This window comes from Lampetra planeri, chromosome 16, assembly GCF_965212315.1.
Source record: "Lampetra planeri chromosome 16, kcLamPlan1.2.h2, whole genome shotgun sequence".
Taxonomy (NCBI): domain Eukaryota; kingdom Metazoa; phylum Chordata; class Hyperoartia; order Petromyzontiformes; family Petromyzontidae; genus Lampetra; species Lampetra planeri.
In genome coordinates this window covers 597,450-621,688 of record NC_136122.1, presented here as the reverse complement: position 1 = coordinate 621,688, position 24,239 = coordinate 597,450, and the positions used below count along the sequence as shown (strand labels likewise).

General features: G+C 46.0%; 1 protein-coding gene across 2 annotated transcripts; it reads left to right on the top strand.

Moving 5' to 3' along the window:
- Positions 1 to 2,928: 2,928 nt before the first annotated feature.
- LOC144722895 (DNA fragmentation factor subunit beta-like) lies at positions 2,929 to 17,713 on the top strand. Of its 2 annotated transcripts, XM_078601300.1 has the most exons (8): positions 2,929 to 3,436; positions 5,531 to 5,660; positions 7,087 to 7,266; positions 8,994 to 9,073; positions 13,748 to 13,918; positions 14,831 to 14,931; positions 15,057 to 15,136; positions 16,352 to 16,759. In XM_078601300.1, exons 1-7 carry the CDS (start codon positions 3,311 to 3,313, stop codon positions 15,088 to 15,090), a joined length of 822 nt encoding a protein of 273 aa, XP_078457426.1. In that variant the 5' UTR covers positions 2,929 to 3,310; the 3' UTR covers positions 15,091 to 15,136; positions 16,352 to 16,759. The 2 variants fall into 2 exon arrangements, with proteins under 2 accessions (XP_078457426.1, XP_078457425.1); XM_078601299.1 differs by lacking the exon at positions 15,057 to 15,136 and having other exon boundaries at positions 16,352 to 17,713.
- Positions 17,714 to 24,239: the final 6,526 nt, after the last annotated feature.

Genomic DNA, 24,239 nt, shown 5'->3' with positions numbered 1-24,239 from the left:
CCTTCGAGTACGCTCTCATGTTCTCCTTGAATTTATCAAGATGAGCATCAAGGATATGGCCTTTGAGAGACATCCTACAGCCCATTGTGCCATAGTTCTTCACCAGAGTCTCAACCAGCTCCACAGTTTTCGACCTTGTGATTGCCCAGGGTGCCACGTACCACTGCGATAAAGCTGTAACAAGCTGCTTTCTTCTTACTAGTGAGCTTCTTGGGGAATTCATTGCACTCCAGGATCTTCTTTATCTGTGAGGAAGACACCGGCTTTGACCTTTGCCTCAGACAGCTTAGGGAAGAAGTCTTGAAGGCACTTGAAGTCTGCCGACTCCTTATCTTCAGCTCCGACAAATTGTTTCATGAGGCCCAATTTTACGTACAGTGGAGGCATCAGCACCTTCCGGGGGTCGACCAGTGGCTCCCACTTGACGTTGTGCATCCCCACAGAGAACTCGGTCCGCTGTGGCCAGTCCCGCCTGTGGTAGTGCGCCTTGGTGTCCCTGCAGTCCCAAAGACAAATATAGCAGGGAAACTTGGTAAAACTGACTTGGAGACCCATCAGGAATGCTACCATTTTGAAGTCTCCGATGACCTCCCAGCCGTACTCATCATACTTCAAGGCGTCCAGCAAGGTCTTGATGCTGTTGTAATCCTCTTTGAGGTGCACCGAGTGAGCCAGGGGAAGAGACGGGTACTTGTTACCATGATGGAGCAGCACGGCTTTGAGGCTCCTGGATGAGCTGTCAATGAAGAGACGCGACTCATTCTGGTTACAGGCGATACCGATTGCCTCGAACAGACTGGTCACATTGTGGCGGAAGCAAAGCCCATCTTGACGGGTGAAGAAGCTGCAAAAAGGTTGGTAACGCTTCCTCTGATCTGCGACTTGCACACTTTTATCCAATAAGTTCTACTGCTTGAGCCTAGACGTCAAAAGCTCGGCATTGGACTTGGTGAGACCAAGATCTCTGATCAAGTTGTTGAGGTTTTTTTGGTTGGGGTAGTATGGGTTTCTCTCCTCAGCTCCAACCTCTGAAATTGTCATCTGGATCTACAACGTCTTCCTCGCTCTGTGACTTGCTGCTCTCTTATAAAGACGGCGACTCTCTCTCCGGAGGAGTGGGTACGGGGAGCTCAAGGCAGTGTGGCACCGGGGCGATGGATGAAGGAAGGTCCGGATACGTGATAGCAGGTGCATTCTTGCCAGTCCGATGTTTGGAAGTAGCAGTTGCTTGAGTGGTCAGTGTGTTCCCGCCAAATTCTTGGGATAGCGAACTTGATGGCTCTCTTTTCCCCTCTCTACCATCCTACAAAAATACATTTATTTTATCCATTACTAATGTGTAAGAGATTCTCGCAACATTTTTCACGTATATATTTTTTCAATAACATTAAAAATTGTAAAACATTCTTAAATTAAAAAACCTTTACAATTAAAATGTTTTAAACAAAATTTATTATGTAAAATTCCAAAAAACAATTGTCCATCTTACCTTCCAGAGTTTTTTTTTGCATTGCTCGCAGGTGAAATGAGGTGCCCAGGGTTTGTCTTGATCCCCGACAGGCATGCCGAAATATGCCTTGTAGTTGTCACACATCTTAGCAGATGCTTCCACAGAGTACTTTTTCGCTCTTGTCTTGATACATTGGCCGCAGACATAGCAAAATGCGTCTGACGGATGCTTGCAGCCTCTTGATGCCATCTCAGAAAAATGCAGATATGTATCCACTTAGGCAGATGGAACTAAACTGAACTGGTGGGCTTAAGGTCCCTGTATTTCTACTACTATTTATATTACTGGAAAGTTCTAGAATGTTTTAGAAGTTACTCCAAGTTTACTCAGCACTGAATCTATCATGAATGTTCCGAAAAATATGTAAGTTTCTAAATATCACTGTCCTGGTCACAAAAGCAAAGTTTGTGGGGAATAATAGGCATTTTCTGTACTTTTGAGGCATAAGCAATTAGGAAATAGCACTTACTACCCAGGAACAAAAATAAATAAATTGTTACACAGTGTTATCGTTGCGATGAAGAGTCACGATACGATACAAAGGTCATGCGCAATATCGGCATGTCGTGACTGCGGTTGCTTGTTCGATGTCTTTGTAAAGGCGTGGGGGGCAGTAGCGGCTGTGGCCAGGACACCGTAACGGGCGTGCTAATGTCCCTGTGACGACCGAACGTGTTGAGTGGCTGCTGTTGTCCACTTGTGCACCGCACGATTTATTTGCTAAAAGAAGGCGAAGCTCAGGGAGACCCGGCCAGGGTGCCTACCCCTACAGCTCCCCCCCCACGAACAGCTCCCCCCACCCACCCGCAGCTCCCCCCGCCCACCCACAGCTCCCCCCACCCACAGCACCCACCACCCACGGCTCCCCCCCCCACCCGCAACCCCCCCCCACCCGCAGCTCCCCCCCACCCGCAGCTCCCCACCACATGCAGCCCCACCCACCCACAGTTCCCCCCCACCCACCCGCAGCTCCCCCCCACCCACCCACAGCTCCCCCCCCACCCAGAGCTCCCCCCCCACCCAAAGCTCCACCCACCCGCAGCTCCCCCCCACCCGCAACTCCCCCCCCCCACCCACCCGCAGCTCCCCCCCCCACCCGCAGCACCCCCCTACCGCACCTCCGCCCCCATCCACCCGCAGCTCCCCCCCACCCACCCGCAGCCCCCCCCCACCCACAGCTCCACCCACCCGCAGCTCCCCCGCCCCCGAACCTCCCCCCCCCACCCACCCGCAGCTCCCCCCCCACCCGCAGCACCCCCCACCCGCACCTCCCCCCCACCCACCCGCAGCTCCCCCCCACCCACAGCTCCCCCCCACCCAAAGCTCCCCCCCCACCCACCCGCAGCTCCCCCCCACCCACAGCTCCCCCCCCCCCCACCCACAGCTCCCCGTGGTGAAGACTTCCGCACTCTGGACTCACTTCCTTCCCCCTTTTTGGGTTTTGCTTTCGGTTCACTTCGCTCCCCTCGCAGGCGCTCCCGGTCTGTGTGGTTTGCGTGGTGTGTGTGGAGTGGTGTGAGGTTTGCGTGGTGTGTGTGGTGTGCGTGGTGTGTGTGGTGTGGTGTGCGTAGTGTGGTGTGCGTGGTGTGGGGTGTGTGGTGTGTGGTGAGGTGTGTGAGGTGTGCGTGGTCTGGTGTGGTGTGTGTGGCGTGTGTGGGTGTGAAGGCTGTAACGGCACGACACGATACTCGCCACTTAGACCATCAACGACCTGCCTCTGTATCAGTAACATCTCACGAACACCATCCCCCCCACCACCCAAACCACTACCACCACCCACGCGTCGGGTCCGAGTTTGCGATGGATGGGGACTCTCCCCGCATGTTCAGGGTGCGGGTCCCGTCAGACGCTCAGAGATTCGGCGTGGCGGCCGTCAGCCTGTACCAGCTGCTTACTAAAGCAGCGAGGAAGCTGAAGCTCGCAGAGGTGAGTTGTGTGAATGGAGGAGTATTAGTTTGTTCAGTTCATCCTGGAAAGTCCCATCACGAGAGAGAAACGGGCACGTTTTTTGTTGTTGCCCGTATTTAACCGGCTGTACGCCGTATGGAGCTGAAAACGAAATGCCCCTGTACAAGAATACGGGTGAGCCGTGTGGGTTGACAGCTCTGCTGCTGTCTAGATGGTTACTTGCTTCGAGAGCTGGGTCCCTTCCCCACGTGCTGGCACGCAGCCCCCCCCCCTCACCTGTGAACAATCTGGGGAGTGCGCCGAGTATTTTGCTCGGTTGAGATCATCCGTGCGAGTCGTCCTTCGCGTGCAGCACAGGGCTTCAATGAAGCTAGGGGAAAACTCAAACGAAACCAAAGTTAACGGTAAAAATGCTTCGCCATCACTGATGGTGAAGTATGGTGAAACAACCCCAAATCGGGACAAGTCATTGACTTGTGAAGTGGATGGTCCTTTACGAGCCGGTTATAAAAAAAATCGAATTACATTTATATAGGGCTTTTCATCAAGGATCTAATCATAAAATAATATAAATACCATTGGAACCTCATTTGCCAGTAAAAAATATGATAATTGTTTTTTTACCCTTCCATCTGGCAACAAAACTGACACCTTTTTTTACAAGGAGTCATGTTTGCATAGACCACAATACCTGCAGACAATGCAAACAAAAAACATAACTGATAATGTGCACTGTCCTTGAAGTTGATTGGTCCACACCCGAGACAGCTTTCCTTAGAGCCTAGTCTCACATGGGTTGGACCAGATGACGCCAAAAGGCGCACAACTCAAAGACAATGCACCATCAGAGTATGAGAGCTCGGGGTAAGCATTGTGTCAGTTTTATTGCCAGATGGAAGGCTAAAAAAACCAATTATATTTTTACTGGCAAATGAGGTTCCAATGGTGTAAATGCTTACCCCGAGCTTTCATACTCTGATGGTGCATTGTCTTTGAGTTGTGCGCCTTTTGGCGTCATCTGGTCCAACCCATGTGAGACTAGGCTCTAAGGAAAGCTGTCTCGGGTGTGGACCAATCAACTTCAAGGACAGTGCACATTTTCAGAGTTATGTTTTTTTTTGCATTATGTCTGCAGGTATTGTGGTCTATGCAAACATGACTCCTTGTTAAAAAGGTGTCAGTTTTGTTGCCAGATGGAAGAGAAAAAAACCAATTATAATATAAATATTTTTTTTTATTACTAAAAGAATTAAACATTTAATAAGCGGAAGCATATAAATGATAATTGGTTTTTTTTTACCCTTTATCTGGCAACAAAACTGACACCTTTTTTTACAAGGAGTCATGTTTGCATTGACCACAATACCTGCAGTCAGAATGCAAACAAAAAACACAACTCTGATAATGTATGCACTGTCCTTGAAATTGATTGGTCCACACCCGAGACAGCTTTCTTTAGAGCCTAGTCTCACATGGTGTTGGACCAGATGACGCCAAAAGGTGCACAACTCAAAGACAATGCACCATCAGAGTATGAGAGCTCGGGGTAAGCATAAAAAGGTGTCAGTTTTGTGGCCAGATAAAAGGGTCAAAAAAACAATTATCATATTTTGCTACTGGAAAAGGAGGTTCCAATGGCATATAAATGATGTGTTATAATATGCTGTGCTTAAGACATTTACTCGTCGACATATTCTGCTTGTTAAGAGACTGGTTTTACATCATATGTGCCCCTTAAATGTGCACCTTTGATTAGCACGGTTGGCTATGGAGGTGTGAAAGAAGTTCAACATGCCAACGAATACACCATAGGTGGAACTACAGTAGATATTTTCGTGCAATACTGCACACACACCATGTCCACAAAATGCTTAGCCTTTGAGCATTATGAAAACAACCATCAAAGGTTCCTGAATAACCGCACTGTGGTCCTCTGGTCTTAATGTCACCCATCATATACATTTGAGAAAAGTGACCCGACTGACATACAGCAGCAGTGATAGAGAGATGCAGCTATATACCGGTTTCAGCCTTATTAGAACTCATCAGTACAATGAAGTCACAAATTGTTATTGTAGTAATGACGCCCCCCCCCCCCGCCTTTGTTTCCAGAGAAAGGATGGGCCTCTGCGTGTCTGCTTGGAGGAGGATGGGACAGAGGTGGGGGATGAGGAGTATTTTTCTGTGCTTGACAGGAATACCTGCCTGGTTATTTTAAAACATAACGAGCGTTGGACAGGAGGTGAGTGTACCTAGCACACACCATAACATCCACACAGACATGGGCGGTTTGCAATTCATTTTTATTAGGCCTTTGGCAAACAACAGGTTCAACATACAAAGCGTCCTATGTTAGGTTGAACAACTGTTTGGTGATGCTGCTACAAGTTGGCAGTAGCTACACAAGTACAACAAAAAAAAACCGAAACACTCTTCATGAACCCTGCCTTGAAATAAAATACAGTATAGTCCCTCGGTTAGCGTTTTTAATCCGTTCCACGAAAACTACTGTTAACTCAAATAACACTTAATCGAATTCACTTGTAAGTTGAAAAATAATTTTAAAAAATAACTTGAGTCTGCAAGAGAGCTGTTTCCACTGCCAAGACAAACAACGTAATGTAAACAAAGCCAATCGAGGTATAAACGCTCATAAATGGACATCGCTGATTGGCTGAGGCATGCACAACTCCACTTACGAGCGCTCTGATTGGCCAAAATTGGTGCCCGCGTGCACAACGTCAACGTACCGTTATTCACATTTCTAACGTTAGTCAAAACTCGAAACCATGGGAGGCGAAACGTTATCCGAAAAACCGTGAACCGATGTCACTGTTAACTGTACTGTATAGACAGTCATCGACTTATGAACACCCCACTTACGAACACCCAGGAAAACGAACCAGCTTCTATAAAATGTATTTTTAACATCAACTTAAAACGTAAACTCGGACTTTCAAACTGAACCGCAGGACTATTTTGTGCAGCGGAGCGATCCTCCGCGATGTGTCATGAGTCAGCCTCGTGCTGGGAGTGTTTGTGTGCGCGCACATCAGAATCAGAAAGGGTTTTATTCGCCATGAAAGTTTGCACAAACAAGGAATTTACCAGAGGTGGGACAAAGTCATTGTTATGCAAGTCCAAGTCGAGTCGCAAGTCATCAAATTCATGACTCGAGTCTGACTCGAGTCCAAGTCACATGACTCGAGTCCACATCTCATAGGTGGGACAAAGTCATTGTTATGCAAGTCCAAGTCGAGTCGCAAGTCATCAAATTCATGACTCGAGTCTGACTCGAGTCCAAGTCACATGACTCGAGTCCACACCTCTGGAATTTACTATGGCAGGAAGGTGCATACATTCAACATGTAGGAATCTTTAAAACTTAAATAATTCGTATACAGTCTAACTATACTAAAATTACAAAGTCTAACTAATACTCAGGGGCTAAAGTATGTGACGTCGGGTGACATCATCGTTGTTGGCATGAGATGTAAATAATCAAAACATCTGAAAATCCCCCCAAAAATCTGATATAATCTATAAAAATCGTAAATGTGATTTTTCTTTTCATCCCGAACTCTTTTGTAAGGGCGACCTGGCTTGTAAAATTGAGTCTCTACAGACCTGCATCTAACAGCTATGCATTGTGTTTTTTTGTGCCTCAGTGGGTGTGCATGCCGTGTCTCATGCAATGGTTCATTTTGAAAGATGCACACACGACGTGCTTGAAATTTTTCGGAATGATCCTAATGGAAAGTTCACAAATATCTTAAAGAATTTTCTAAATTCCATTGAAGACTGCTCGGAAAGGGAATCCCGACAAGATGACCCTAAGTGGTTTGAAGGTGGGTGCCATTGTGTGCACTTGTGAATTCAAACAGAATTCCCACTATGATATCACTCTACTACTCACCCCTCATATCACAGCAACTGTGTAGACTAAAGGTCAAAGGAGCTGCGCTGTCCGAGGTGCTGTCTTCCTAGGGAGGCCCAGATAGTCGTGGTGGTTACACCGTTACTGGTCTGGCAAAGAGTGGGGGGTGAACACCGGCGGTCGAAGATGCACGAGCTCCCTTAGTGGCAGGGGGGTCACTGCGGTCAGTGAGCGTTTGATGAGAATGAGGTTGAGGGCAATATTTTCGGTGCCCCTTGTCGCTGTCTACGCTCTCCACCGAGGTCGGTGATCTTGAGGAAAAGGAAACCTATGTAGGCTCCACCCCCCCAGATGCCCGTTAGTGTGGATAATTTATACCGAGAGGACTGCCTTTGAGATGTGTATCAAACCACTGTGGGTCAGGGACCAAGGATAAGAAGGCAGCCTCACTTTTAGACTTTGCAATGTCCAGGCAGCTGAGAATTGCAGGGTTCACTGGTTCCAATGGCCTGATCTGCATCGCTGGACATTGAATCTACGATTCCGGCAGTGCAGAGAAGGACATCGATCACTTTCTCGTGGGTGCCCACCGGAAGCTCTTGCACACCTGCAGGGTCTTCAGGAGTGCGGTTTTTACTACATCGTAGGCTGCTCATAGCAAACCCCAAGGCTCCCCTAAAAGTCCCAGAGGATCGAATGTCGGATGCCACGCAGGTTTAAAGCCTGCACAGTTGTTGTGAGCCACCCTCATGCGTTAAATAAGAGTTGTATATGCTGCCGTGTGGGGCTACGTTGCCAGCAGAGGGCAGCGCAGGAAAAAAAAAGCCCAGCACCACAAAGTATGGTAAAAAACGCCATGTGGGAGGAGGCTCTCATAAAGCAGTGGATTGACAATATATCACCGTTATCTTCCTCGCCTGGTGTATGCAGGCCCGGGGTTCAATCCAGACCCTGGTGCCTGTATATTTAAAGTTTGCATGTTCTCCTCCGTGTTCGCGTGGATTTTTTCTCCGGGTCTTCTGGTTTTTCCCTCCACATTTAGAAACATGCATAAAGACTATTTTGATTATATTCTTGGTTCTTTCGGTAAAGTCACGTAGAAGGGAAATAATAAAATAATACAAATACAACAATAAAATTAAACTCTCAGGACAATTAGGACAGCTCTGTTTCTTCACCTGAGGACGGCTGCTTGCGTTGTGGCCGAAACGTCGTGAGAATTTAATTTTATTATGTTTTATTTTTATTATTTTATTATTTCCCTTCTACGTGACTTTACCAAAAGAACCAAGAATATGAATCCCTGCAGTCACGAAAGTTTTAAATCGAAACTATTTAGATTATTTTGCTGCTATAAATGTCCAAATGATGGCCCACTTTGTTGAGCTACCATTTGTAGCCAGGTCGCTTCTGAAATCAGTTAATACCTCAGTGGCTTTTTCTAATAGAGTGGGGATGGTTTAGTTTTATTTGTATGTGTTTGGGTAATTTGTTTACCTTTATTGTACTTTGCACTCATATCATGTTCTTGTATTTTTTTGTTGTTACAACGTTCATACCCGCCCATACTGGACATCTGTGAAAAAGAGCTTAATAGCTCATCGAATTCCTCCAGTATAAATAATTAATCTGATCTTGTTATGTATGCTAACAGCCACCTCTAATATGGATGTTCGTGTACATTGTGTGTGTGCCCAGGTGTGGAGAACCGCTTCAAGCATAAGCGGGAAGAGATGCGCCACCGCTGCAAAACGCGGATGCGGGGTTACTTAAGCGACGTACGTCTGTGCTGTACACGTATTTCATAATGCAGTTAAAGCCTCTCTATCCGCAAGGGTTACGTTGTTGAAAACGCTCACAAATGCAGAAACCTTGATCTGATGGGAAAATAGGGATTACGTTCATGGTACGAGTGAACGTAGGGGGGAAATTATGAATGCTTAATAACATTTACTAGAATACGTAAATAAATAATATATTATAAAGAACTACATGGGTTTGTGGTTATTACCGATGATGATTTGACGACAATGGAGGTGGTGGTGGTGAGGATGACTCCACGGGAGATGCAGGTGCTTGATAACAATGCACAGTTATCATTTGAGCACTCTGGGGAGGTAGCGTTCGCCGCAACACTTTCCCTGCTTGCATTCACATCCTTCTCAACGGAACTCACAGTCGACTCATTCATACCAAAATGTATAAACGAGTCGACTAAGTACATGTAAAGTAAAGATGCACAATAGCGAGTTCAAAACGGGATCACTGCGAGACTGAGGATGAAGTGGGCAGCCGAGAGGGCTTCCTTAATCTTTGCAGACCGTCTCAAATGTAACAACATTCTGCGCGCACCTCCCTGGTGTCGTTGGTCCGGCACTACATATACTCGCGAACACTGGAGCTCGGCCGGTCACGAATAGGGAATCAACATACATTTAGTGAATCCAGAACTCGCGCATAGCGAGGGTTTGTAGATGTAAAGGACGACTCTACCACGTGGTTAACAAATGGCTTGTTATTTGAAGCCAGTTACGTGACTCGTGTGGCATAGAGTCCCAAGTGAGCCCCGATCTGCCGTGGCCGATTCCTTATATCCCCAGCCTCCTCACGCCTGTGGTTCTCAAACTTATTTTGCCATCGGGCCACTCAGCCCCCCCCAGCCCTGGTGAGAAAATGCGTTCACTTATCACCAGTAATACAAAATCATTCATGTTACCAGAACATTTGTTTTTAAACGCAGCTATAAGTTTTTTTTTTTTATCATAGGGTTAGGGTAGTTTACGTAACCTAATTTTTTCAATGAAATATTATTCACAAAATATTAATTAGGATGTCCGAAACAAAAGGTTATAATAAACATTGAAATTATTGTCCAGATCAATCTGCGTTTGCATCACAGCCACTGCGGACCACCTGGAGGACCACTGAGGGCCACCGGTTGTCCGGGGAGGGACCACCACACTCTGAGAACCACTGCCCTAGACCAACGTAAACCCGAATTTCCCCCAACAGGTCTCCAACCAACTCTCCCTTTTGTCCCTGAATTTCTTGCGCTTTGGTTTCCTTCAAACGGTTCCACCAATCGGCGCCTCCTGCTCACGGCTACTAGTCCAGTGTCCGTGCGCAATCCTGGGCAGCCATTCGCATGAGTCGAAGCTCTCAGTCGAACGTCTCAGCCGTGGCGGCTTAACCAAGGGGGCAAAAAAACGTGACGCATTTGAACAGCAAGGCTGTCAGTTTATTGTGTATGCTACAACGGGTGTAACTGAGGTGTGCTTAAGGCATGAGGATGTTTTCCAATATTTTTGGATTAATCTGAAGAATCCAAATGTTGGGCCTTGATATTAATTAACAGATTCGATTTTTTTTTATCCTAAAGTTGATGTCGTGGCGTTTCATCACTTCCCAGGTGTCATGTCCATGCTTTCTCAATTTGCTGTGAGACATGACATCACTTTAGCTTCAATCATTCAAATTATACAATTTTGTGGATTAAAAAAATTGTTTTACCGATGAAACTGAATATTACTTCTTATATATGTGACTAGCTTGTTAGCCCATCCTAGGACGGAAGCTGTAGTATTAAAGATGTAAATTAACCTTTTATTGCGTGATTGTTAATTTGATTAGGAAACGTAGCACGTAAATAAACTTTTCTAAACTTATTAAATTAAATTAAGGACTTTGGAAGATTCCTCGGTACACGATATTTTGTGTCAATCTCTTATCACTGTTCAAAAGGTTTCCCTGCAGTTGGCTATCTTTGATGAACACTTTAATCCGTTGAGGACTTTTAGATCTAGACAGAGCCATGTACAACTGGCCATGGGGAAATATGGGTCCGTTGAGATAAATATCCAAACTTTCAAAAGTCTCACCCTGCGGCTTGTTGATCGTCACCGCATATGCAGGAATTATCGGAATTTATTGTCGTTTCAGTACGAAAGGAAGCGTGGCGTCACTTAGAGCGAGGTCGATTCTCGGGGTGAAGACGATTTCGCCTCGGTTGCAAAGGCGATCAATCTCTGTGGATGTATAATTTGAAAAAACCCTTAACTTCACTTTAGCACTGTTTTAAAATCACCTGAAACTGTTAACGGAAAATGTATCTTCACCGATGGACGCTTGATAGCGAAGAGTGAAGAAAGTAGAGTACTGATACTGTCTGAAGTAACTTAGCAAATAACGAAGACCAAAGAGAAGCATTCGAGTTACGAATAAATTGATCAGCGTATAATTGTATTTTGTCTAAATGTATTGGCAGGGAATATTGGAAAAAAGAATGTCATAAAACACTTCACTGCAGCACTGTATTAATGGCAGTGAATGTTGCACAAAAGGAAGCCATAAAACACCTCGCAGCATTTGACCGCAGCACTGCATTAATGGCAGTGGTTGTCGCACGCAACTAAGTCATGAAACACGTGACATAACGTCACAGTAGCACCGTCTTTAACGGGCGTTCAATTACTTGCAATCCACTGCTCTGATACTTGCTGATCTTCCGCTTTCGCTCGCTGGGGTTGAAAACAATTGGAGCTCGATACAATGTCTGCCAAGTAGCAGAGAAATGTTTATTGTAGCATCATTTGGAAGCGTAAAGTAGACTTGCCTTTTGTTGGACGTGCCGAAGAAATAAATGAAGGCACCAAACGCACTGCGATGCGGCATATAATTTTTTATTGCCTTCACTTTCTATTAAGATACAAAAATCAAAAGCGAATTTGCGTAATTTTTTTATAGCCGCTCGACCTTCTGCGTTAGTCACAGAATGCAGGCGCACGTGAATAATAATGAGGGGGGGGGGGGTGGCATGTGAAGTGATGTCACGCGTGGGACACACATCCTTGATTGACTCGTGATATTAGTTGCTGCTTTGATTTCCTTATTCGCTTTACTTTCCATAAATAAGATCAAAATGAAAGGTAATTTGCGTAAACAAATTTTCGTTTCCGCTCTACCTTCATGTGGAGTGACGTCACCCGTTCATGATTATTAATGAGGGGGGCTGATCGACGTGGAGTGACGTCACGCATGTTACACAGACATTCTTGGCCCATATGAGTAATTATTAATATTTTACGGTATTGCGTTATGTTTAGGACATAAAAAAATAAGAGTCATTGAAAGCTTAATCATTTAAATCCAAAAATGAATATCAAATATACCAAATTGGGCCTTCAAATCCAGAAATCCAATGTAAATTTTTTTAGGTCCAAACACTCATCCTTAATGGGTACATATATTTCATACATCCGTAGGATGCTTCGTAACATTTTGCAATTTCTGCTGACAACCCACAGTAAATCCAGTCTTGCGTTTTATCACTAACCTACAAGTTTGAGGTTCTTTCAAAGTTAACAGTGTTTATTTTTTTCATTCCTTTCCATTTTCTCAAGCGATTTCTTTCCATTTATCCTACAAGGTAAGAGACCGATGAGAAAATAATAAGTCTAAGGATAAAATCGTCAGAAATATAAAATTAACTAACAAGCATGACAAATAAGACTTCAACTTATAGTGAACATGCTTGTAACGGTTAACCGACCCGCCATGATTCAGTGCATTGTCACGATTTGGGATCAATATTAAGTTTTTTAAAGTTATGTTAGTTTCATTGGAACCATCCCATTTGATTTACAGGAAGGTCTCGGGGTACGCGTGGGTTAGGTTTCGTGTCCTCCCGTGAGTATTTTTTTCTGGGTCCTCCGGTTTTCCCTCCACATTTATAAACGTGCATCTCTAGTATTTGGCTGCTATAAATTCCCACTTGATAAGCCACTTGAGCTGTCATGTGTGGCCACTTTACTTCTGAAAAAGAGCTGTATAGCTCAGTGGGCCTTATCTGGTAAAATAAAAATATTAATATGTGTATCCTACAGTGAGTATAACCGTCAAGCCGTGTGCAGTCGGGTAGAGTGTGGGTGCTCCAACCTCACTGTCGTCTGTCTGGTCAGCATGGAAGCCAAGGATAAACGCACCCCTCTAAAGCTCCCTCTCGGAGAGGCCCTTTCATTAACAATGGGGTGTTATCAAGCAATTGCAGGGCTGCGCCTTTACCCTTTACACAAATGATGAAATATTGTATTTATGAGCGTGGGAATCAACAATATGTCAAGTAATTCTTACATGCCATAGCGCTTAAGGAAAGCAAGGCAAAGGAATATATGGCCATATCAAACAGTGTAATTATCAACAGTGGCATATAATTACAGCAAGTTCATCGATAAGGCAAGTCCTCATCTCATTGTCGGTGAAATATTGCAGTGAATTTTGGTGGGTAAGGGAAGTTATTTTGTTGCAAATCAAGCATAACTATAATTAGCATTGTGATGGTTTAATGGTGCCCTGGTGGCTTTGCTTACGAATTATTCTTACTGTAACTTGGGAAAAAGGTGAAATGTTTGCCATGGAATGTTTTTGTTTAACTTTATTTCTTTTTTGCTTCTAAGGCAGTCGCATATAAAAATAAAGTTCCAATGGAGCACCAGAAGAGATACGAGGAGCTGCTTCAGCTGATAAAGAATGAGTTGAAGACGCAATGCTTCAATCAGGATTACTTCGATAGGTCTGCTGCTGTGGAAGTGCGGTTATGTGACAACAATGGACAATTCTCTTGCCAGGTGCGTGGCAGTCTCTTTTTACTTGGCTACATGACTGGTAATTATTTGCATTATATCACCATAATAATATATCGATAACGGGATGACTAATCATGTAATTGCAGTTATTGAAAACTGTGTAATAAATGCAGTACTCGAGTTTTATGAAGCAGGAATTTCAGAAAAAGTTGCCCAGATTACATTAAGGCTTTGAAATCACTGCCATATGAAGGCATGTTTTATGCACATATACCCAACAATGATCCACAGAGATGCAGTAGTGGCCAGGTCGCTACTGAAAAATAAGTGACTACCTCACTGGGCTTTGCTTGGTAGGATGGGGATAGTTTAGTTGTATGCGTTTGGGTGATTTGTTTACCTTTCTTGTACTTTGCACTCCAATCATGTTTTTGTATCGTTTGTAAGGGCAAAGCACACTGCATAATTAAATGGGGAAAAGTCCGTGAAATGGTGGGTAAGAGGAACATGGATGAATAGATGATAGGTGAGAAAATGATAGATGGTAGATGAGAAGATTGTGGATGAGATGGTAGATGAGAAGATGGTAGATTGGAAAATAGATAAGAAGATGGGTGAGAATATGATAGGTGATTAACAATGGGAGTATGAGAGCAGCAAACACAAACGGTAGCTCCCAGGAGCCATAATGCACGATAGAGTCAAAAGCATTAAAACAAGTGTAAGTATGTTATTACACAGACCTATATAGCAAACACAATATCTTTCACCACAGGAGGAATAGAATTTCCCAGATAATGTTTTTTCAGATGTCACTAAAGAAGAAGTCAACGCCGTCTTTTGGTGGCATGAACAATGCCAAGAGGAATTACTGCTCATGGTCAAATCAAATACCGGAGGACGAGGTTACCCATATTTGATGGGAGGTGGTCTAATTTTTCTCCACATTTTCAGGGTGCATATAATAAACAAGACTGTCAATATCAGCACAAGATAAACCCATACGCCAACTGGGAGAGCAGAATACAATTCAGCGTCTGGAACCTAGACCACCGGTATGTCCCTGCACCCACCCATAACAGTAACTTTCTTGCTCGCATTCACTTCAATCAAACACAATTGCGAGTCGGAGAAGTAGTGACCATGTGTCGTAACCACGTGAGAGGAATTGTGCGTACAGATGCAGGACAGGAGCACGTCAGTGGCGCTGGTAGCCTATAAAGCAGCTTATATTCGATGGTGTCTACGACTGGAAAATAAGTAAGTCCTACGGGGAGAAAAGACAGTCATCGGAGTTAGAGAACGTGATAAAATGGTGCATGCAACCCATATTGGTTATCATTATGGGGACCATGTTGAGTGCAATTGTTTGATAGTGTAGTGCGATTGGCACTTTTCAATATTTTAAATAGTGGAGGTTTTTAAAAGTGTAAAAAGAGTTTGGAGTAAAGTATAAATGCCTTCAAACTTATGGTAATGGTGTATGGGTAGTGAGACAATACCAAGAGTTATAGAGGGGCGACTTCCAAACGGAAGTCTCGCAAGATGCAAACAGGTGAAGGCGACGCTGCAATAATGTGGAATAAATAGATGCAAGGAAGAAATTACATGCGCAGTTAATGGATGGCAGAGGGATTTGTGTTGTGGTCAAGTATTACGAGGTGTGGCACAGAGATTAAGGATAAAACAGACTTCCAGTTCACCAGCATGCCTTGTACTAAGGGTCTGTAGAGTACCGGCAAATAAGTAACTGAATCTTTAACAAGTAAATACATCTATCATCCGAAGGCAGGTTGACTGATACAGTGTATAAGGACTGAAGATTGAAATTTTCAGTTAACATTGTTAATAATTAGGAATCAAATTTGGTGTTAATAGTGGGATTTTACGTTTTAGTGAGATTCCTATATCTCATTTCAGAGGATTAGGGTATTGTCGGTGAAAGCTGAGGATAAGGGCATATTAAGCCTAATAAGATTGTGTCCATTGAAGCATGACGATTAATTAGAGAAGATTAATATGGTAATACAACGTATTAGGAGTTGATATTTTGTAGAAAATCACCAATCAGGAAGCAAACAGAAGTTCGTGATTGCTATTATGTATTTTGATGTTCGTATACAGTATGGTGCACCACGCCCCCCCCTGGCGATTTTAAGAGTCGTCACATTCCATGATCACGATGCCATCGAGATTCCATTCTTGTTGTTTACATTGCGGTGAATGTAGCCGCCACTGGTGGCTGCAGGGATAAAGTGAACCATTGACATACAAAATACATTTTTAGATACACGAGTCAATACTTCTGAGTTGAATAATAAATAATAATCGGTGCATCATTACACCCCTGCTCTGCAGTGTTGTTGTTGCCTTGCAGTGGTGAGGTCATAGCTGTGTGTGTGTTGTATATCCTATACTCAACGTGCAGTGTTGTTGTAATGCCCTGTGGAATTGTGTGGCCCACTGGATGTGCAGGATTGAGAAGTCCCGTGAGGTGCTGCCCAGCTTGAAGATTGCATTGGAACAGTCGAACGGTCGACAGATCAACTGGAGATATTTTTATGGGCTTTTATTCACTCGGGAAAACCTTAAACTAGTAGACATCGTGTGTCATGACAAGACGTGCCACAAACTCAAATGCAGAAAACTAAAATTTTACGTGCAGTAAAATTATCTCATTTTGAGTCACGTGGGAGAAGGGGAGTTTTTTGGGAAGTGTGTGAATTGAAAGGGTACAAAAGAGAAATGACGGAGATAAATTCGTGTGGACCTTATCTTATCTAGGATTTTATACAGCGCTTTTGTGAATGCGCTTTACAAAAATGGCTAATGGGGAAAAGGTTTGAGTGTTGGGGAGGGGATGGCAAGGAAGGGCGATGATAGGGAAAGGGAGGGGTGAATTTAGGAGAGAGAAGGCTGGTGAAGGTTTTCAGGACGAGGACAGGAAGTAGTAGAGGGATACGCTATTGAAAAATAAATAAATACTTTAAAAAAAACACGCTTTAATGAAATGTACCGTACTCGTAATGGCAGAACTCCACGACTCCAGGAAGTGGCCCCGCAGCTTGCCATAATGTAAGGGACCGTGGTGATTGACAGGAAACGTGAGTTGAGCGTGGACAATTAGACCCGTAAAAAATAATGTAAAAAAATATATTTGACATTTTTTATGATAAAATATAGTATTGTCATCAGTATGACTTACCTATACCAAGTTTGCAGTCGATACGACATTGGGAAGATGGTTGAAATAGAATTACAAGATTTGAGGATACGACAACAGACGGAGTGAGTTAAATAAAAGCGTGTAAAAAATTAACCCGTAAAAACAAAGTTTTTCACTATAAATCCTTTATATGCGTGGCGGCTAGAGTCCTCTCGTCCTCTGGCTTGAGATGGCTGCCACCTATGGGTCAGATGATTGCCTGCCACCATTAAGCAATTGGTAATGAAATATAAAAAAAAATTTCCTAAGTGTAAAATTTTGGGAAAAAAATTTCACAAAAATAAATTGTCACGCACAACGAGTCTGTGGGCAAAATGTCAGCTCGATTGGATCACGGGAAGTGGGTTAAAAAACGACCGAAAGATTTGCATGGTCGTAAGCGCGCAAGCAAGCAAGTGAACTTAATATAAAGGATTTAATAAAAAGATAAGTCTTAAGGGAGGAACGAAAAACGTGACTGAGCACAGGTATGAGGGGTGTAGTGAGGGACCAGAGAGATTGTGAATGCAGGTGGCTAGATGGGACCTAATAAGAAATAAGAGAAGCGAGATAGGGTGCGGCAGAACCATGAAGCAATTTTTAAACAAGTGTAATAAACGACTTCCACGACACGTTGAGACTTGCATCCTTTATGAGTTATGATTGCTCGGCTCCGCACTCTCTTCAGATGGTCACCCTCTCTCTCTCTTGCTGCATGCACGCGCTCTCTTCTCCTCCGTTTCTGCGCAGCTTCCCTCGCTCTCGCTTCCCCGCGCCCCGCTAGTCGACGGCGCGCCGGGAACCGGGAGAGCTTCACCCGCGGCTGCCACGTGGTCGATGGCTGACGAGATGGCGGAGATGCAGTCCGGACCCAGGCTTCCACACCGAACCCCGAGTCCTCCTCTTGCCTCTCCTTATATCCTCCTTGGAGGAGCGAAGCCCCGCCTCTAACCACGCCCCCTTCAGAACCTTCTCGATAGTTCCCGCATGTACCCCTGAGCTCCGCCCATGAACTTTGGCCCAGATCGAACCCGTAGCCCTGATTGGCTATGACCGATGCGGCAATGCCTATGCAGCCCTCCGTATGTCGGTGTGCTCTCTCATTACACAAGGATGAGGAATTTGAATTAACAGCGGTAGTAGACGGGAAGCCAATGGAGTGTGGCAAGGAGAGCATAGGAATGGGTGTTATGTGGAAGATTAAATATTATTTGGGCCGAGGCGTTTTGAATTTGCTGGAGAAGAGCAAGGGCGTCAGCAGTTAGACCAAGAAGAAGGGAATTAGAGTAGTCGAGACGAGAAAAGATGAGGGAATGGATAAGTATTTTGGCAACGGAAATTGAGATGAAGGGGGCGAATTTAAAGAGGTAAAAGCTGACCCCAAGGTTTCGAGATTTGCCAGGTGGGCAATCGGCAGCGCAAGCAACGATCGAGTATGATGTTGTCCAGCGCCGATGTCTTATTTGGCAGCTGTGCGATGAACATCGACACCTCTGTCACTGACGTTGGTGCCAGGGTCTCGAGTTTTGCATCGGTTCCATGTTGATCAAACTCAGATGGCAGACCGGGAGTATGCCTTGCGTTCAAGTTAGAAACTGCCGTCTTGATTGTCACTTTTATTGGCGAAGAATGTTGCAAGTACTCTGCACAGATCGGGTTGACTGGTTGATTGATGGTTGGGGTGCAGCAGCCCTTCACGAAGCGCCACAGAGCACGGGGGGTCGCGAGCCGACTCATTGACGCTCAGAGCAGGCGGCTCTGTAAGCGTGTCTGACAATCTCGAAAGCAGTTTTCTTCCAAAGGCGCTCCAGCCTCCTCTGGTTCTGCTTTGCAGCGATTGCCTCCGGTGGCAGCCAGTTGCCACGTGTTCCCCGCTCTCTTTGTGCTTGTTGATCGGATGGGCACAAGTTAATCAAAAACAGCATTGATGGCATTTTATAATTTAACTGCAAATGAAACGACGGTCGATGCAGGATTTAGACACACTGATGACCAGAACTTCTTACGGAAAGCATCGTGGTCCAGTCATTTCCATTCTTGCGTATGATATATTTGTGACAGGTTGGCGAATAATCGGTAATGCCACTTTTCACATCACGGGACTGATCTGAAATACCTATGTCATTTTTTCGGTCAGACATAAGAGATCGGAATAATGTGTTGGACTCAAGAAATTGTGTGGGGAAGCAGTGGTGGTTCACCATTGATGACTAATAAATTTTACACTGGCTTAGGAGAAAGGGGAAAAAAAACACATTAAAAACATATGTAAACAAAAGGAAGACAATTTCAACAGGTTTAAAGAGATCTATTCGAGAAGGGAAATAGTTGTGCCAGTTGGAGGTGAAGTAGAATTAAACAATATGAACAGAAGCAGCTGAGGTTTGTGGGAACTTGTGGAACGTGGCAACAAGAGCACTGATGGTGGAACACACGGTATTAATTGAGGTTAACAAGAGCAAAAGGATAGCATTCATGAAGGAGGAGTAGAGGAAAAGGAAACACATTCCTGCGGAGGGAGCTGGTAGGAACGTTGGGTTGCTCGGTCAATGGCCAGGGTCAACGGCGGCGTGGTGTATTCCGCAAATATACCCGACTGTGAGGGCGGGCACAAGCCGGCGTGAGTAGGTTAAACGTTGAGTTTTATAAGGGCACCACGGAGTGACCAGCCCCTCCCCACCCAGCCCCACCCTCGTCCACCCAGCCCCTCCCCACCCTCCCCACCCAGCCCCTCCCTGCACGACGGACGGACACAATAATCCCTTGTGGGCTGGTGGAACCAGTGGGTTCCTACCAGTATCATAGAGTGGGGATATGCCACAAACGTAGCAACAGTGAAGGAAGCATGGCAATGGGCTGGCACGCTGGGAACACTGTGTATGTAGATCTGCCTCAAGTGGCCGCCTTGACAAAAACTGTGGCCTCTGGAACTAGACATGGCGAACGTTGCTTCTCTGTTGCGGCTCTGCTCATCTGCGAATTCACTCCCCCCTCATCTTTCACTGCGCTGCACCTCAGCGTTCGGTGTCGACCTTTTGTCGGAATTTTAAGACTTTTATTTGTTCTCCCGCAACTCTGTCCATTTAAGTTCAATGTATGTGCATTACAGATTGAGTAATAATACAGGCAGACCTCGCTTAGCGCTCAAGATACGTTCCTGGAGAAGTGAGCGCGAATCGAATCGGAGCTAAAATGGGTCATTATACTATTGTATATGTGAGTATGCGTTCCCGACAGCGTTGTTTCATACGTATGAGCAATATGAGAGCTTCATTAGGGTATCGGTAACGGTGATAATACAAATGGTGAACATTTTATAATATATATTTTTATTTCGATTTAAAGCTTTCGTGACTGCAGGGATTCATCTTCTTGGTTCTTTCGGTAAAGTCACGTGGAAGGAAAATAATAAAAAAAATAAAAATAAAACATAATAAAATAATTCTCACGACGTTTCGGCCACAACGCAAGCAGCCGTCTTCAGGTATAACAAGTGAAGTATTGGAAATGACGGCAGGAAACTCCTTTGACGGGAACACACTTCTTTTATTAAATCTTGACTTGTAACGATACAACGCGTGGCCTCTCTTCTTCACAGTACGGTCACCATACAACGGTACAACTCGTGACCTCTTCTCTCCGCTCCACACTTCTCTCGACTCCCGTAGATTCTGTGCTGCTGACTCTCTGTGCTTCGTGTAGACTCCGCGCCTCTGCTACACTCTTCTCTCGTCTAGTGTAGACTCTGCGCCTCTGCTACACTCTTCCCTCGTCTCGTGTAGACTTTACGCCTCCGCTACACTCTTCACTCGTCTCGTGTAGACTTTACACATCTGGCTACACCCTCTTCAGTACCCGTCTCGTGTAGACCTTACATCTCCGGCTACACACTCTTCAGTACCTATCTCGTGTAGACCTTATCCTCTCTCTGGCTACACCGTATGCATTACTCGGCTCGTGTAGACCTTACACTCTCTCTGGCTACACCGTATGCATTACTCGGCTCGTGTAGACCTTACACTCTCTCTGGCTACACACTGTACATTACTCGGCTCGTGTAGACCTTCCTCTCTCTCTGGCTACACCTTGTACATTACTCTCCATTACTCTCCATTACTCTCCTCTCCGGGCTCTATCTCTGCACCTTCGTCTTCATTCCTAGATGGTTCCACTTCTTCCCCCTACTCCTCTGTGCATCACCTTATATATCCCTTCCTCCCGGGAGACGGAGCGGATGCGGACCTCAACGTCGGCACCGCTCCTCAGTTACCCACTCACCACGCGCTATCTCTACGATCCGTTTCCGCCCAGCGCGTGTTTCCACTCCTCGACCAATCACACCGCGCTGCCACCCGATCACTCCCTCTCAGCGCGTCACCGGCACACAGCCAATCAGCAGCACTACCCCCACCCGCGCGCTGACGCCTGCTCCTCCCCGTCAGCGCGCGTCACCACACACACACCCGTACATACGCGCTGGCACACGACGTATACCCCCAGCGCGTATCACCACTACACAAGTATTATGTAATGCAAACCATTATGTAAAGAAAACCATTTCCCATCAAGTGGGTTTCGTTCTTGAAAAGTAAATACGTAATCCGCAAACTTAAAGGCATATGGGAACACTTGGGTTTGTCTCACGGTTCTTAAGACAAAAAACCCATCCTGTTTCATGTTACCCTAGATCAGGGGTCGGCAACCAAAACAACAAGAAGAGCCATTTCTTTCCAATTCGGTACAAAATTCAGTATTTCAAGAGCCGCAATGCATCTATGTACATACGTACATATCGTCAAGAAGCAGCCCGTAAAGAGCCGCATGCGGCTCCGGAGCCGTAGGTTGCCGACCCCTGCCCTAGATCAACCCAAACATTAAACAGGAAGTATTTTGAATGAGCAAAAAATAATGGTGAACTACAGGAATACATGACCTGGGACCCGTGATGGGCCGCTTGGGAAACAATATGGGACAAGATGGCACGTGTACTCTTTTGTGGCAGCGTCGTCGCGAGTAGTACAAAAAGCTCACACAAACACGAGAATTCGGCAGAGAGATCAAGGTGGAATAAACACATCGGCGGGCGGGTGTGTTTTGTAAAAACTGCCGAGTGCCATTTGACTCAGCGTACTGAGCGTAGGTTAACGAATGTAACAAGTGAGCGCCATCTCCTGCATAATTGTGGGGTTACATTTACATACCGTCATACAGTCCACGCACTGTGAGTAGTAGGGATTCTATCTGGGGGAAAGGTGAATGGGCGGATCTAGTATGGAAGCCTCTGGAACGTTCTCGAAGGTTTCTAGAGGGGCGTGGCCAGAGGCGGGGCTTAGCCTCGGAGAAGAAAATATAAGCAGGGGGTACAGCAACGTTAGGGGTCAGTGGTTGAAGTTCGAAGAGGAGCTACCCGTCACTGCTGCCCTGCCATCTCCACCTGCCATGTGGCGTGGGGCAGCGCAGCCACGAGAGCGGGTCGGCATCCACGAGAACAAGAGGAGGTGGCTGTACCAAGATTTGAATAAATAATGCAGAAGTTACTTACCGTGTCGGAGCCACTTATTACACAAGGATGGCGGCAGGCGCTGCGTGTTCTCGTAAGTGAAAGTTTGGATTTACAGTTTTTTGGTAAAGTTTTTTCTCCAGGACAAGCACTATAACGAATTGGCATTCTATGGGGTCACGCTAAGCAAGGTCTGTCTGTAATTCAATTTATAAAGCGTCTTTCATCGAGGATCTCAAAGGGCTATCCAAAACACAGCGGCAAACGCTGAGCACAAAAATAACTTATGAAACAAATATAAATAAATGCCAATAGGCATTTTCTTAACAAATAGTTGAATCAACGGAAGTATATAAATTAGTTTTAAAAAGTTTTACAAATGTTTACGGACTCGAGAGACCCTGAGATCTCGTGAAAGAGAGTTCCAGAGTCGAGGGGCCATGTGGAAAAAAGCGCGATCGACCGAAGCCTCTGACCTGGGAACGGAAATCTGCATCCCCAGATCTTAGGGGCCTTGAAGGGACATATGGGTGCAGTGAGTCTCTAAGATAGGCTGGGACGAGGTGGTTCCGAGCTTTGTAGGTTAGCAGTATTGTAGAGAGGAGCCGACACGAGATTGCAGGGGTCTCGTCCTTTATTCCTTTCCTTCCATTCACACCTGTCGCCAGCCGTCCCAATCCCGTTCCCGCCAAAGGCCCCCCTTTCCCGCCCGTCCTCTCCTTATATCACCTCGATCACCCCTCCCCCTAACCCATCTATTGGTGGGAATCCTTCCCCTGACACCCCTACATCACCCCCCCCCCCCCCCGGAGAAAAAATAACCGTCCTCGGTTCTGCCTCCCCCATGGACCATTTAAGTCTCCCCATGCCTCCCACCACTGACAGTGACGACAGCCCTTACCCCCCCCCCACAACCATACAATGCAATATAACACAACAAATCAATTGCGCGGCCTGCCCAGGTCTCCAGCCAGCATCCCGTAACAGCCCGGACATCCACAGGCAGCAGATGACCGTGGCGGCCCCCTCCTTCGAAGGCCCTCTCGTCGCGGTCCCTGGTTCGGTGGTGCCGGTGTCGCCTTGCCTGGCGCCGCTGTCTCTCCGGCCCCCGCTCGTGCCGCCGCTCCGTCAGGCCTCACATGGGGTGCTGTAGGTGACAAGGGAACACAGGGCACCGAACCCCCTGCCGGTCGGCGCGTGGTGGTCGGCGACCTTGGCCTGGGTAGGGATGATGATGATGTTGGCAGTGATGTTGGTGGTGATGTTGGTGAAGATGACGGTGGAGAGATGTATGGCTTAAGGCGGGTGGGGTGTACAAACCATCGTCGCTTACCCAGTTGGACCTGGACGCACTGCGGTCGGAGTGCTTTGATGACCTCGACCGGCCCTTTCCAGGGTCGGTGCAGCTTTGGTGAGAGGCCAACCGGCACCTGAGGACAGTGTAGCCATGCTTGGTCCCCGACTTTAAAGGGCTTGGCTGTCACTGTCCTCTCCCGTATCCGTACATTACTCTCTTGGCTCGCGGCCGATGCGGCCTCGGCTGCTTGGCGGGCCTCTCTCAAATAAATGAGGGAGGTCTTTAGTGCCTTCGGCCATGCGTCGGCTCTTGCCGGAATGTCCGTCAGCTGCACCTCAATAGGCGGAACGGGATCCCGTCC

Bases quoted from the DNA above. Each gene is read 5' to 3' on its own strand.
- LOC144722895 (XM_078601299.1), top strand. From the start codon at position 3,311: ATGGATGGGGACTCTCCCCGCATGTTCAGGGTGCGGGTCCCGTCAGAC. The intron at 5,661-7,086 runs GTGAGTGTACCT...TTTGTGCCTCAG, and splicing joins TAACGAGCGTTGGACAGGAG to TGGGTGTGCATGCCGTGTCT. The intron at 7,267-8,993 runs GTGGGTGCCATT...GTGTGTGCCCAG, and splicing joins TGACCCTAAGTGGTTTGAAG to GTGTGGAGAACCGCTTCAAG.